Consider the following 14281-nt stretch of genomic DNA (forward strand, 5'->3'; position numbering starts at 1 on the left):
CCAATTTCAGATTGTATCTTGTATTTTGTTACTGGCAGCCTGGTGGAGAAACATATATTTCCTTTAGCTGAATCTATGAAAAATGCAAATGATAACACAATTCAAAAGATCTAAAAAACTATTTTTAACCAATGAAGTGATTCCTAAAGAGTTATTAGCTGGAACCTTAGCATATCTTGGTGTGCTGGGCAGTGTGTCGGTACTTCACAAATGTGAGGGAACTCGGCCCACGGAGGACAAAAAAAAGTTGCAGACCTAAAAACTATCAACATCAAATGAACAGTATCTGAAAGTCATGTTCTTAAGAATTAGGGGGAAAAAACCTAATAAAAGAACTGACACTGGACCTGAGAGATTCAACTGGACAACTTTACAGCAGGACAAAAATTCTAAATACACTGTCAATTCAATAAAACCATAATTGGATAGAAAAACTCACAGTGGATTGGACTGGTGAGATAGACTGGCCTCAACAGAACCTGCACATCAACATTGTTGAAGCAGTGTGGAATCATCTTGATGGAGAACAGAACAACTTGCAGCCAACATTCCTAGAACGACTTTGAATGTCCTTCGAGAAAAATTCCTGAAGACTACTTAAAGAAATGACATGAAAGCTTGGCCATAAGATTTCAGGCGATGCTCAGGCTGGTCATGCTCCATAGTGTTAGAATTGTTTGTTAAAATTGTACTTAAAACTGTGTTTGCCCCATGGACTGTACTTACATGTGTGATTTCAATAAATCCCTATTTCCCTTTCGCTTTTTCAAAATAGAAAGAAATGCTGGGTGGCTGAAGATATTTTCACAACACTGTATATTGTATCAAGATATTTACAGCTTTAAATCATTTATTTTAGAAAGTTTACCAAAGCATGATCCTTCAAAAACAACAGAGCAGATTGGAGCACTAGTTTTATGTTTACCCCGCTCTGTAATACTCATGCAAAACAGTGTACAATTATGTATATGACAGTGAAAGCCAAATCACACTAGCATTCATCTCAAAGCATTGTATATTGTAAGATTAGAAACCCAAAACATTATAGGAGAAAACAAAACAAACTACTAGAGATGGACCGATCCGATATTACGTATCGGTATCGGTCCGATACTGACCTAAATTACTGGATCGGATATCGGAGAAAAATAAAAAATGTAATCCGATCCATTAAATATCACGAAAGCACCTCACAAAACTTGCAACACGCCGTAACTCACCTCAGAAGGTTAGCACGTTGGAGCAGTAGGCATCACGTGACAGAGCGGCTGTGGCATGCAGGACCTGTGGTGGTCTGGATAGTATTTGGAGCTTCGCTAGCAACCCGGCATTTCATCTCCGACAAAGTTATCCCCGAGAGAAGTAAAGCAAGTGTGTAAGTCCATCTCTGAATGTTTGTAAAGCATTCCTGCGTTAAGCTTAACAACTAATATATGGAGCGACTGCCTCTCTCTCTCTCTTGCTGCTACTTCAATCATGAAACTGCTTAACGATCAGCTGATCGGCTTTTCTGTCGCGAGTCCGTGTCTCTAGTTTGCTTTTGGCCCACTTTGCACCAGAAAGAGGAAACCAGCGGCTGAACAACAGCAGCACGTTTAAGCTTGATAAGCTGTTGTTAGAATTTATTTAATATTACTTTCTACTCGAGGATCTTTTTCTACGTAGCTGACGCTGGTAACTGTGCAGGGGCGGATCTAGCAAAGTTTAGCCAGGGGGGCCGATAGGGCATTAACAGAGAAAAGGGGGCACAAAGACATACTTTTCTTTCTTATTCTCATTTAAAATGTCGAGCTTTTAATAAATAATTATCTGACACCCAAAGTTTTAATTTGATGTAAAATGAATAGAAGTCAATTACTGTATATAGTGACTATTAAGTCTAATATATATACCCTAGTAAGCTATAGTACTTTTTCCTTTGGGAAGGTACCATCTGTGCAGTCTGCAATTTTGTTGAAGAAAGATGTTGAATCTATTTAATATTTCTTGAAAAATAATTGATTTCTGTGCATTTTTTTTCCACACTGCATCAAATTAAGGTTGATTACGTCGATTAAGCATCATGAGGTGGAGCGTGAGGGGTGGTTCCCTATTTTTTATTTATTTATTTTTGTTGTTGCTGGGAGTTGGAACCCTATTAGTTAGGTTGCTTAATATTTATGCTAAGTACTCTTTAAAATACCAGAATAGGGAGGATGGTGTAGGTTTAAGTTTATTAGATTGATCAGTATTGCTGAACTATGAAATATTTTTTTTTGCATACAGGTATAACAGAATAGCTTTAGTGTAGTTGTTGTTTTAAACTTGAGTATGAACTTATACAAAATGCAGCAAGATATTTAAAAAACAGTTTTGTTGATTAAAAAACACTATCGGATTCATATCGGTATCGGCAGATATCCAAATTTATGATATCGGTATCGGTATCGGACATAAAAAAGTGGTATCGTGCCATCTCTACAAACTACAGGGTAACATCATCACTGCACAGCAGAAACCTACAGAACATTGTGAAGAGCTAAATCTCAACTGTTAAATTTATGAAACATGTGTTTCTCCACACTGGGGTTGAGATGTTTTAAATTATTTCATTAATGTTCTAAAAGTTCAAAATGATGATGTATCTACACAGAAGTGCTAACAGAAAGGGTTTATCTCAGCAACTTTTGCCTGAAGGAAGGGAAATGGGATTGCAACTACTTCTCTAACATCATCAGTTCTAGGCGAGCTGGGAAAACGTGGGTGGGCAGACTGAATGAGTCACACTTTTCTCGCGCTCATAATCAGTTTTGATGTGCCCCTGAGCAAGGCACGTACCACACTATAACTGGTACCAATAAAGACAGTGATGTGTTTGTTTTCCTTCAAAAAAGTCCACAATCCCATTAAGTTTCACCAGCTGAACACATCTTGTGAATTTCATTTTAAATTTGCTACAGTATTGGCTCTTTCCATTAGACACGCACCAGACACGGTTATGTTAAAACCGCCTGACCAAAAACAAAAAAGTTCTGTCTTTTTATTTTGCTGCTACTTCTCCTTGACCTTTAAGATTATCAGTTTCAAATGTCCCTCATAAAGCACTTGACATGTCATCCATCAGACGCAGTTATTCTCTGAATGGACTGTGCAACTAGATTGTGGCTCAATCAGTCTACAATGACATCTGATTAATTTACTTTTCACATGACTCTTACAGGACTGGAAATGCACACCAATTAAGACAGTGTTCATATTCGATGTAATTGTTCCTGTTTGTCTGAATGTCAATTATTATGAACACGATGTTTACCATCACAGATTGACTCTAGTATTAGGAACAAGGAGAGGGCAAGAAAGGAGACAGAGGAAAGCAAGCAGAAAGCTACTTCTATAAAGTCTTCGGGTTGTAACCCCCCCCCCCCCCCCAAAAAAAAACAAACAAACAAACAAACAAACAAAAAAAACAAAAGCAAAACATCAGCTGCATGTCAGACATGAAATTAACCAGCCAGTGAGAAAACAACTAAAGAAATGAATTAGATATTTCAACACTTGCATGCAACAATACATAATGAGAGGGTTCACAGGTAATGCTCGACATGAATGCAGTATATAAAACAGTTAATTGTTATTTTGACAACCAGTGGTATTCAGAGCAAAAGGTGAAAGGAAGAAGAGTAAGCAGGGCACCTGTGTTGGGGTCAGGGAACCGACTGTAGGAGGAGAAGCAAGAGTGAGTAAGAGCCAGCAGAGCGGGCTAACATGTTTCATTTCAGAGGGCTATTATCACGGCAGAGGACTTCCTGGCACACACTCCCACTGAACACCAGTGTAGCAAGTCTAAATGTTAAGCACACTGTTTAATAGTCTATTACATAAATTGATATTGCTCATTGACTGCTGTCCTTGGCTGCCCACATAGTGTCAGAGGAAGAGACTCAGATGTACTATAGAGCAGAGAAGGGCTAGGCTATGTCATCACTGCTGTGTGGTGTTCAGGAACAAGGTCCCAGAAGTTCTCTTACAAATACGTTGAATTTGAAGTACACATAAACAGATGCCAGAGTTTGCAGCACCATTTCTCTCTAACACACACACAGTGTAATTTTTCCCCACTGATAATAAATGTCACATTATTGTGATGTACAGCACAGGACCACATCAGTGTTGGGCTTGGATATGTCATCACTGCTGTTTGGTGTTCAGGAACAAGGTGCCAGAAGTTCTCTTTTTGTCCACTTCTTCCATTTACTACTACACCTCCCAGAAATGATGAAGTCACAGTGAAATAAAAAACATATTCGAGCTATTATGTAGGGCTGCATCCATGGACTATTACCTTTGTCAATAAAATTGAAGAAAAAAAAAAAGAAGCTCATTTTAATTTCCTCCGGTCTAAATTGGAGTTCAGAATCTGTTTTGGAATAATATAAAATGTAAATCAAGAGAACACTTTTCTTACACTGGAGAAGCGAAATCAAGAGAATTGATTCATTTTTTCTTGACTGGCAATTGATTGCTCAGTCAAATAAGAGTTTCACTTCTATTCTGATGCTGTATATTGTACCAAAACCCATTAAAAGTTTATACAACTGCAACCCTCTCCAGGTAATGTCTTCTTTATTTGCATCAGACATTTGTTTTCTGTACAGCTGTATTTCATTCTTTTTATTTTCTCCCAAATTTAGAAAACACTAACTTGTCTCTAGTTAAGATGAAGGCTGTCTTGTGCTGTATATAAATCAGATTTATCCAACCACCTACCTCACCATTACAACAGTTTTACACCATCAATTAAAAATATGCTGATTCTAAAAAATGTATGGTAAGAACCATTGTTTTGGTTTATGATCTAAAGTTTTCAGTTTCAGTTTGAACATTTTGCACACGAGTTTGTTATTTTACATTTTTTAATCATATACAAAAACAAAAAAATTAGCGGCAAGTAACGTAAAAAAATAAAATGTTAGAATTTTAATAAAACCTGCTGCCTGCGACACACTTCTTGGATGGGCTGTACAATGAATCACACTCCAATATGTACCTTACCTTTTGATACAAAACTTCTGAAAACACTACCGGAGGTAGAACAGTACATATAACAGAGCAGCATAAACCTACAAGTGTTTTTCTCTATCCGCACCAACTGAAGAAGCAGAAAATCAACTGATTCACAACAACACAACAATTTTAAACACACATACTTCAGCCTTTAGTTCTCAGGTGTGTAAATGGTTTAAAAACTACTACTTGAAAGCAGTGCCAGAAAACTCTTTACACTGAATGTTTATAGCACAAGTTTAGAATGAGATTATCAGTGTGGAAGCAGTGGGCAAAGCTACACAGGGCACACTAATCAGTTGTGTGCCTAAGGCAAAGCCTTTTGAACCCCTACCACTAATCTCTGTACACAGACACACCTGGACACTGGGCATATAAGCTCACCCCTGACTGGGTTTTAGCATCACTTCATTGGAAGACAAGTGAAGTCTCTCAATTGACACCTTCACCACTGGCACATCAAGACCAACATGGACCTTACAACAAGAGTTTCTCTTCTGCTGCTGCTTCTGGGCCTCATCATGACCATGTAAGGAAATACTAACTAAAAACTAAACCTGCTTGTAAATGCTGTTTTTAATAGATGTCGCATCTCCCATAACATTGGCGCCTATCGTTATCTGTAACACAACATTATAAACGACTATCTATATTTTTTTCTGCATTATTTTCACAGGCTCATGCTGGTCACAATGGTAAGTGACCAAATCTGGTTTTGCCTCGTTGTAGCTCCATATAACTAACTGTGTCACATTCTCACTTTTCTCATTGTAAAAACACGGCTGTAACCATCCTCAGGATGAACAATGGTGAGTATCCAATCATTATATTGGAGAAAAACAGCGCTTTCTTATTTTGTCAATTGCCTAAAAAGTCATTCTTTCGTGTATTTTTATAGGATCGACAGAGTTTCTGGTGGAAGGAGATATACTCCTCCTGAAAAACATGAAATGCCCAAATAAAAACTATTCCTGTTGATGGAATAGCCTGTTGATTCCCACATCTGGGAATGTTGACATCCCTTACGTTCTAAGTGATAAATATGGTGGGTCTAACTGTGATGCATGCCACAGCACATTAACATCATTTATCCAGTGAAACACTTACGTCACTGATTAAGTTATTCACAACTGTAGACGATGGTGAGAGTGAGAAGAAGACCATTTTAGAGGCCATGAAGGGCTTTGAAACAGCAACCTGTGTTTGTTTCATTCCACGCACAGTGGAGGGGGCATACCTAACCATTGAACCAAGATACGGGTAAGTTATTTACTGGACTACTATTTGATTGAAGGTCAAAGTTATACTATCTGGTTGAAGATAGGAATATTGTAGTTTCAGTCACATGTAAATAAATAGATTTTGTCTAAAAGTACTGCAAATTATAAACTATAACGCTTTAATTTTTCCAAGTACTACAGCAACCATGTAGTCTGTTAGAATATTCCTTATCACTAGCTAATAGTAAAGAAGCATTCACAGACTGGATGATAAGACAAATTTCACTGCCTTCTATACATTATTTTCTCTACTTTTGTTTACTGTTTACATTTTTAGCTGTTCCTCTTTGCTGGGTCGTATCGGAGAAATGCAGGTGGTGTCACTGCAGAGGTTTGGCTGCGTCCAGCATGGCATCACCCAGAGTTGCTGCATGCACTTGGTTTCTACCATGAACACACTCGAAGCGACCGCGACCAGTACATCAGAGTCAACTGGCAAAACATCATAAAAGGTAAAAATCTCAAATGATGATTAATTGAAATCGGATTCATTGCTTAATCTTTTCAATTTATTGGTGTTTCTTCTACAGATTATTACATTGACTTCTATAAGAAGGACTCTTACAATCTCAACACTAAATATGATTACTCCTCTGTCATGCACTATGGAAGGTAAGGCTCAACAAAAACACAATCTTAAGTCAAATGTATTAAATGTAAATCTCTTTCACAGAAATATATTCTAATTAATCGGGTTTTGCAATTCTTCCTAATTATAGGACTGCCTTCGGAATTACTCCACAGTCAGAAACATTAACTCCCACCCCCAAAAATTGTGATGATTTGTGAAATAACATTTTGAAGTTTCAGTTCTACCATGATGGTCATCAATTGGGGTGGGGGGGTGCACACTCAAAATTTATCTTATAAAACCTTATTTAAAAAATGATAGTGCTAATTAGTGCAAAGTAACATAAAAATAACATGTCACAATTTAACAAAAACTATGCCACCGAGAAATAAAATAAAGCTAAATATGATGCTGGAAAGAATTTACAGCTTTGGGTTTTCTGAAGGTTATTCTCCACCTAAGAAAACTGCAGATGTGTAAAAACAAAGAAAGAAAAGCAGATTTTTTTGTGGGCTCCACTAGGCTGACATCCAGCTGAATGAGATCTACCTCTTCTTGCAGTTGCAAAGCATTAGAAATAAAGCTCAACCGAATGGATGGGTCATACATCATTGAACATTACTCGTGCTGTGCTTTGACTCCAAAACTCAAATTGGATTACCTGTGCACCCACGCGGATCCTCCAAGTGGACAGGCACAGGCATGTAGCTGGCACATACACACCGAGACGCACGTGTTCAAAATGCTTCATGCAAACATTGTAAAATATACAAATACATTGAATTTGACGTACATGGAGTTCACACATAAAACAGAAGCTCGAGTTTGTAGCACTGTTTCTCTCTAACACACACACCGTGTAATTTTCCCTCACTGATAATAAATGCCACATTATTGTGATGTACAGCAGAGGACCACGTCATTTAAAGGTTGCTGTGATGGAATCTCTTCAAAAGCGCCAGTCCTGTCATGCAAAATCAGACCCTGAAACGGTTTATGGCGCCAGAAAGCTAGACAGTACCTCTTCTTTCCTGTAAACAACAGTCTGGAGGATGATGATCTATTAGTGAGGATTTAATAAATGTAAATACTCTTGCGCTAAACAATTCATTTCTGCATTCTGAGGTTTTAGAAAATAGTTTTTTTTGCTCATTGTAGTCTAATAAACAAGGCCCAGACTTCATGAGATAATCACTGTTGTGCCAGAAGAGCTTGATTAATGAATACAGGAAATTATAGCGAGTAATTGAAGAAATGATATTATTTGAAACAACACATTTTAACACAACAACCAGTTACAGCCAGAATAAAATAAAAAAGCAAATGTGCATTTTATTATGAAATGGACTGATGGAATGTGTAGCACTTAAGTTATTAGTGATCAACCTCATAGGGGGTTAAAACAAAAAGGAGCTTTGTTCTGATACCAGCAGTAAAATGAGCTGCTCTTTTGGCATAAATAGGGTGTTCTGTGTGGAAGGAAAAAAACTGCATCGTAGGTGGTTACAGCAATGTAGCTCCAAACTAAAGCAATAATCATCTGATTTCTGTTTCCTCAGCAAACAGAAATCAAGTAATAATCATGGTTTTTATTTCAAAATTACACTTGATTGCCTTTACTCAAAATTCATACAATTAATCTAAGAAATAGTGATATTAGAAGATGGTATAACCAAGATTTTTCTTGAAGTGTAAATAGAAGAACCTGAACCAGCAAATAAATGCTCATCCATGCATTGTCTTAACTGCTTTCTCAATTGGGGCATGATGGCTGTCACAGGCCAAAAGGTGGGGTATACTCTGGACAGATCACTTCTCACAGGGCTAACACAGAATGACAGACAACCATTCCCACTGATATTCTCAGCCATAGCCTTTTTAAATTCAATTCAACTCAATTCAACTATATTTATATTGCGCTAAATCACAAAAACATTGGCTGCTTTATATTGTAAGGTAAACAAAAATAAAGAGAAAAAAGAGAAAACCCCAACAATCACATGACCCCCTATGAGCAAGAGCACTGGTGAGAGTGGAAACAAAAAATCCCTTTTACCAGGAATAACATGGATATCTGCCATGACCGTTTGGGACAGGAATCACCAGGTGACATAACATGCATGCCTTTCAACTGTGGGAGGAACTCTTAATACCTGGCATTTAGGCACATGTAAGTGAGAACATGTAAACTTCACACAGAAAGGCCCAGCAAAGCCAACAGATGTAAACACAGGATCGTTTTGCCGGGAGGCTGCAATGCTCAACATTGCACCACTGTGCTGCCTACAAGACAAATATATATGTTTTCATAGAGCTCAACCTCCCACGGCTGATGTTACTAAGCATTCATGTCCAGTATATCTCTCCCTCTGCAGCATAAACAATGCACTTTTTACAGTTCTATATTCCCATTAACATTAACCAATCTGTCAAAAAGCGCACATTTTAGTCAAACTGATGTGTAATTACTGTTCTTAAAACTTACGAAAACATTTATCAAATCAGGGGTGTAACTGTCATACATTTATTATTATAAATTATTCTCTGGAATATATTATTGCTGCAAAAGAAGATAGAGATCAAAATGCAATTCAGCTTCTGTTGAAGGTGGTGAACAAGTACAGGTAAAGACTTTACCTGACTCACAGACGCTCTACTAGTAGCTCTACTTCTAAACACACACACCGCAGCCTGTTTGCAGCCAGGTTATTAAAGGTTTAAAAAACGTAAAGGCAGCGCCTTCAAAGTGTTTACATTGTATGAATCCACTGTTATATTTGTCATTTTTCAGATATTGCTTTGGGGCATAAACTTTGGGCTGTATTTTCCCAAGACAATCTCCTGCTGGTTAAAAAAGCCTTATGCTAAGCAAGTCGACACCAGCCTGTGGTCACTATAATCCCCCCAGAATAAAATTATCAGTGTGGAAACAGTGGGAAATACTGGACAGGGCAGCTATGTGTCTAAGGCAAAGCCTTCTGAACCCCTACCATTAATCTCTGTACACAGACACACCTGGACACCTTGCATATAAGCTCACACCTGACTGGGTTTTAGCATCACTTCATTGGAAGACAAGTGAAGTCTCTCAATTGACACCTTCACCACTGGCACATCAAGACCAACATGGACCTTACAACAAGAGTTTCTCTTCTGCTGCTGCTGCTTCTGGGCCTCTGTAATGCTCATCATGACCATGTAATTAATTAATTAAAAAGTAAAATTGCTTGTTAATACTGCATTTACCACATGATGCATCTCCCATAACATTGGTGATTATCTTTATCTGTAACGTAGCATTCAACACATTAAATACAACAACATTAATTACAATACAAGTGAAATTTGTTTCCATCTCCTGTTCACAGGATCATGCTGGTCAGAATGGTAAGTGAACAAATCTGGGTTAACAAATTTTGAGCTCTGTATAACTAACTGTGTCATATTGTCACTTTTCTCACTGTAACAACAACGTAGTATGACTTCTGATTTTCTTGCATTCATAGAGATCTCTGGGGAGGACATTACCACAACCATCCTCAGAATGAACAATGGTGAGTCTTTAGTCATTATATTACAAGGGGGGGGGGGGGGAGGGGGGGGGGGGGGGGGGCAATACCTTTTCTCATTATCAGTGTCAAATTTCTATGTTGAGTAAAGTAACTTACTTTTTAGAGAAAAACAGCACTTGGTTGAAAAGTCACTCTATCATTATTTCAATAGGATCTACAGATTTTCTGGTGGAAGGAGACATACTCATTCCAAGAACCAGAAATGCTTTGAAGTGCGCAAATAAGCAATACTCCTGTCGATGGCCAAAGTCTCTCACATCTGGGACTGTTGACGTTCCTTACATTCTAAGTGATAAATATGGTGGGTTTAACTGTGGTGCATGTTACAGCACAAACATTCATCTAGTGAAACACTTACGTCACTGATTAAGTTATTCACAACTGTAGATAATGGTGAGAAGAAGACCATTTTAGATGCCATGAAGGGCTTTGAAACAGCAACCTGTGTTCGCTTCATTCCACGCAGAACAGAGACCGCGTACCTAAGTATTGAACCAAAATATGGGTAAGTTATTTACTACAGCACTACTTGAAACAAAATACACTGCATGGAAATCACAGAAAATGACTGCATATGCAGTGAAAAAACAAACAGTAAATAATTTATTTTCTTAAGTATGTTCATTTAAATAATTTGTGTAAAGGAGATGTTGTAAAGTTGGGAACAGTTTCATTTAACTATCAGATCAGATTTGGTCAAAGTTTCACTCGATACATGTTAAACATCAGACTAATGTCAGCTGTCTTCCTCTGACGATCATCTCTGGCTTCTTATACTGTTTACATTTTTAGCTGTTTCTCTTTGCTGGGTCGTGTTGGAGACAAGCAGGTGGTGTCACTGCAGAGGTTTGGCTGTGTCCAGCATGGTATCATCCAGCATGAGTTGCTGCATGCACTTGGTTTCTACCATGAACACACTCGAAGCGACCGCGACCAGTACATCAGAGTCAACTGGCAAAACATCATAAAATGTAAAACTCTCAAAGCCTCAATGATGACTAATTGAAATAAGACTGTTCTGATGCTTGGTCTTTTTAATTTATTTGTCTTTCTCCCACAGATTTTTTCAACAATTTTGACAAGATGGACACCGATAATCTCAACACTAGATATGATTACTCCTCTGTCATGCACTATGGAAGGTAAGCCTGAACAAAAACACAATCTGAAGTCAAATGTACTAAGTGTAATTGTGTTGCACAGAAACAAATTCTGTTTAATCGCCTCTTGCAATTCTTCCTAATTATAGGACTGCGTTCGGAATTACTCCACAGTCAGAAACATTAACTCCCATCCCCGATCCCAACGTTCCCATCGGCCAGATTGTTGGCATGTCTGACATCGACATTCTCAGGGTCAACATACTTTACCAGTGCAAGAACTAAACAGGAAGAAAATATTAAAAGCATTATAATAAAGCATTGTGACATCTCCAGTTGTTTCTGAGTTTTGTGTTGTGATTGACATTCACATAATAAGAAAGGCTATTCCATATCACATATTGTTAAACTTGGTTGAATTTATTTTATTTTGCTAGTTTGACTTCTTATGGGAAATGAATAAAGCTAAATGTGATGCTGGAAAAGTCTTAAAGCTTACGTTTTCTAAAGGTTATTCTCTGCCAAGTGCAGATGTGTGAAGTAAAAGATCAAATTGGATTACCTGTGTACCTAGGTAGATCCCCCGAAGTGGACAGGCATTGATATCCAGGTGGCACATATACACAGAAAAGTACTTATATATGTTCAAAATGCTTCATGCAAACATTGGAAAATATACAAATACGTTGAATTTGAAGTACACATAAACAGATGCCAGAGTTTGCAGCACCATTTCTCTCTAACACACACAGTGTAATTTTTCCCCACTGATAATAAATGTCACATCATTGTGATGTACAGCACAGGACCACATCAGTGTTGGGCTTGGATATGTCATCACTGCTGTTTGGTGTTCAGGAACAAGGTGCCAGAAGTTCTCTTTTTGTCCACTTCTTCCATTTACTACTACACCTCCCAGAAATGATGAAGTCAAAGTGAAAAAAAAAAAAAAATTGACTTATTATTTAGAGCTGGATCCATGGACTGTTGCATTTGTCAATAAACTGGAAGAAAAACATGTTTAAATTCCTCCGGTCTAAATTGGAGTTCAGAATCTGTTTTTGGAATAATGTAAAACCAAAATCAAGAAAACACTTTTCTTACACTGGAGAAGCGAAATCAAGAGAATTGATTCATTTTTTCTTGACTGGCAATTGATTGCTCAGTCAAATAAGAGTTTCACTTCTATTCTGATGCTGTATATTGTACCAAAACCTGTGTAAAACGTATACAAATGCAATCCTCTCCAGTTAATATGTAATGTGGCTTATTTAATTACATCAGACGTTTGCTTTCTGTACAGCTGCTTTTCATTCTTTTTATTTTCCTCAAAATTTAGAAAACACTGACTTGTCACTAGTTAAGATGAAGCTGTCCTGTGCTGTTTATAAATCAAACCTATTCAACCTGTTAACTATCTATTACTATAGAATTAACAGATTAATGAAAAATATGCTTGGTTTATTCAAATGCATGATGATAACCAATGTGTTGGTTTGGAAACTAACTTGAATTTTCACTTTTGCTGTTTTGGTCATCAGCTTCTTTTTTTCTGTTTTGTTTTGTTTAGTCATCTAAGAAACCGGCAATTACCGGAAAGTAACCAAAAAATAAAATGCAAGAATTTCCCAGATTATATGTCTCAGACTTCTTGGATGGGCTGTACAATAAACCATGCACCAATACCTTTGTTACCTTTTGATATCAAAATTATGAAATTATATTTATTTTTATTTTTACTGTAGCTCCTATAATAGTGCCTGGAAATGCTGTTGATGAACAAAAAGAAGAAAACATTCATTTACCTAAGTTGAGTAAGTTGAATAAGCCATGTTCAAATATTTTCTCATGTTTTTGAACAAGTTTGTTTTCCTGATAACTGCAAGGTTTAAGCTAGTGATTCGGATTCAGCTGATGTGATGTCTAGCACTTACTAGCATGCAGCTACAACTGCCTGTGTTAGCTTCTCCCTATCAAATTGCAAACTTTAATAGAGCTTAAATGGGTGAGTTATGAATTGTTTGTTGCAGCCGAAGGCATTAGACATAAAGACCTGTGGTTCCGCTTTTGCTGGTATAACACTGGACATTTTGATGTATGATTCTATGGGAACTGATTTCTATTAGAGGCCTAACACACAGTGTAAGACAACCGTTCACACTGATATTCACACCCACATCCTGTTTAAAATTACCAAGTGGCCTCACATGCACACCTTTGGACTGTGGGAGAAAGTCTTCATACCTGGCATTTAGGCACAGGGATAATGTTTAAAGTTCACGCAGAGAGGCCCCAGCCACCCAACAGATTCAAACACAGGATCTTCTTGCTGTGAGACTACAGTGCTTACCACTGCACCACTGTGCTGCCCACAAAACAAATAAATATGTTTTCAGAGAGCTCAACTAACCACAGCGGATGTTACTCAGTATTCATCTACAGTAGAGGTGTCAAATATAAGGTACTGGACCAATAGTAAGCCCTCTGCCTTTGGAAAATGTGAAGAAGGACATAAACTTTGGGCTGTATTTTCCTAAATTTTACAGCTTGTCCTAATGATAAAGACCTCCCTTCTTATGGAGCAAAGTAATGAAGTAAAGTTCCGAAAAGGTCCTGTTTTTTTCACAGATGACAAAATAAATGTCTGGGTTTTTTTTGCTTGTTTTGATTTGTTTTTTTGACAAAATAAATACATAAATTAAATAGGACCTTTTC

General features: G+C 37.5%; 2 protein-coding genes and 1 pseudogene across 4 annotated transcripts in view; 2 read left to right on the plus strand and 1 right to left on the minus strand.

The window, feature by feature from the left end:
* Positions 1-14281, minus strand: part of LOC146651871 (MAM domain-containing glycosylphosphatidylinositol anchor protein 2) — a 200936-nt gene that overhangs the window by 141786 nt on the left and 44869 nt on the right. The window lies entirely within an intron of this gene.
* LOC146651872 (low choriolytic enzyme-like) lies at positions 6037-9890 on the plus strand (annotated as a pseudogene). The gene is made up of 5 exons (XR_014907633.1): positions 6037-6088; positions 6180-6303; positions 6601-6775; positions 6854-6935; positions 7043-9890. The product of XR_014907633.1 is annotated as a low choriolytic enzyme-like (transcript).
* Positions 9952-11901, plus strand: LOC146651873 (low choriolytic enzyme-like). 2 transcript variants are annotated; one of them, XM_085383401.1, is made up of 8 exons: positions 9952-10092; positions 10263-10281; positions 10401-10448; positions 10618-10767; positions 10854-10971; positions 11259-11437; positions 11527-11608; positions 11716-11901. In XM_085383401.1, the coding sequence occupies exons 1-8, from the start codon at positions 10021-10023 to the stop codon at positions 11849-11851; spliced, it is 804 nt and encodes a 267-aa protein (XP_085239527.1). In that variant the 5' UTR covers positions 9952-10020; the 3' UTR covers positions 11852-11901. The 2 variants fall into 2 exon arrangements, with proteins under 2 accessions (XP_085239527.1, XP_085239528.1); XM_085383402.1 differs by lacking the exon at positions 9952-10092 and adding an exon at positions 10114-10166.

Source organism: Rhamphochromis longiceps, linkage group LG15, assembly GCF_057381845.1.
Source record: "Rhamphochromis longiceps isolate RC_006_pf linkage group LG15, R_longiceps_female_GT1.1, whole genome shotgun sequence".
Taxonomy (NCBI): domain Eukaryota; kingdom Metazoa; phylum Chordata; class Actinopteri; order Cichliformes; family Cichlidae; genus Rhamphochromis; species Rhamphochromis longiceps.

Excerpts from the sequence above, each read along its gene's own strand:
- LOC146651873 (XM_085383401.1), top strand. The coding sequence starts at position 10,021 with ATGGACCTTACAACAAGAGTTTCTCTTCTGCTGCTGCTGCTTCTGGGC. Across the intron at positions 10,972-11,258 it reads AGTATTGAACCAAAATATGG|CTGTTTCTCTTTGCTGGGTC; the intron begins GTAAGTTATTTA and ends TTACATTTTTAG. Across the intron at positions 11,609-11,715 it reads TCTGTCATGCACTATGGAAG|GACTGCGTTCGGAATTACTC; the intron begins GTAAGCCTGAAC and ends TCCTAATTATAG.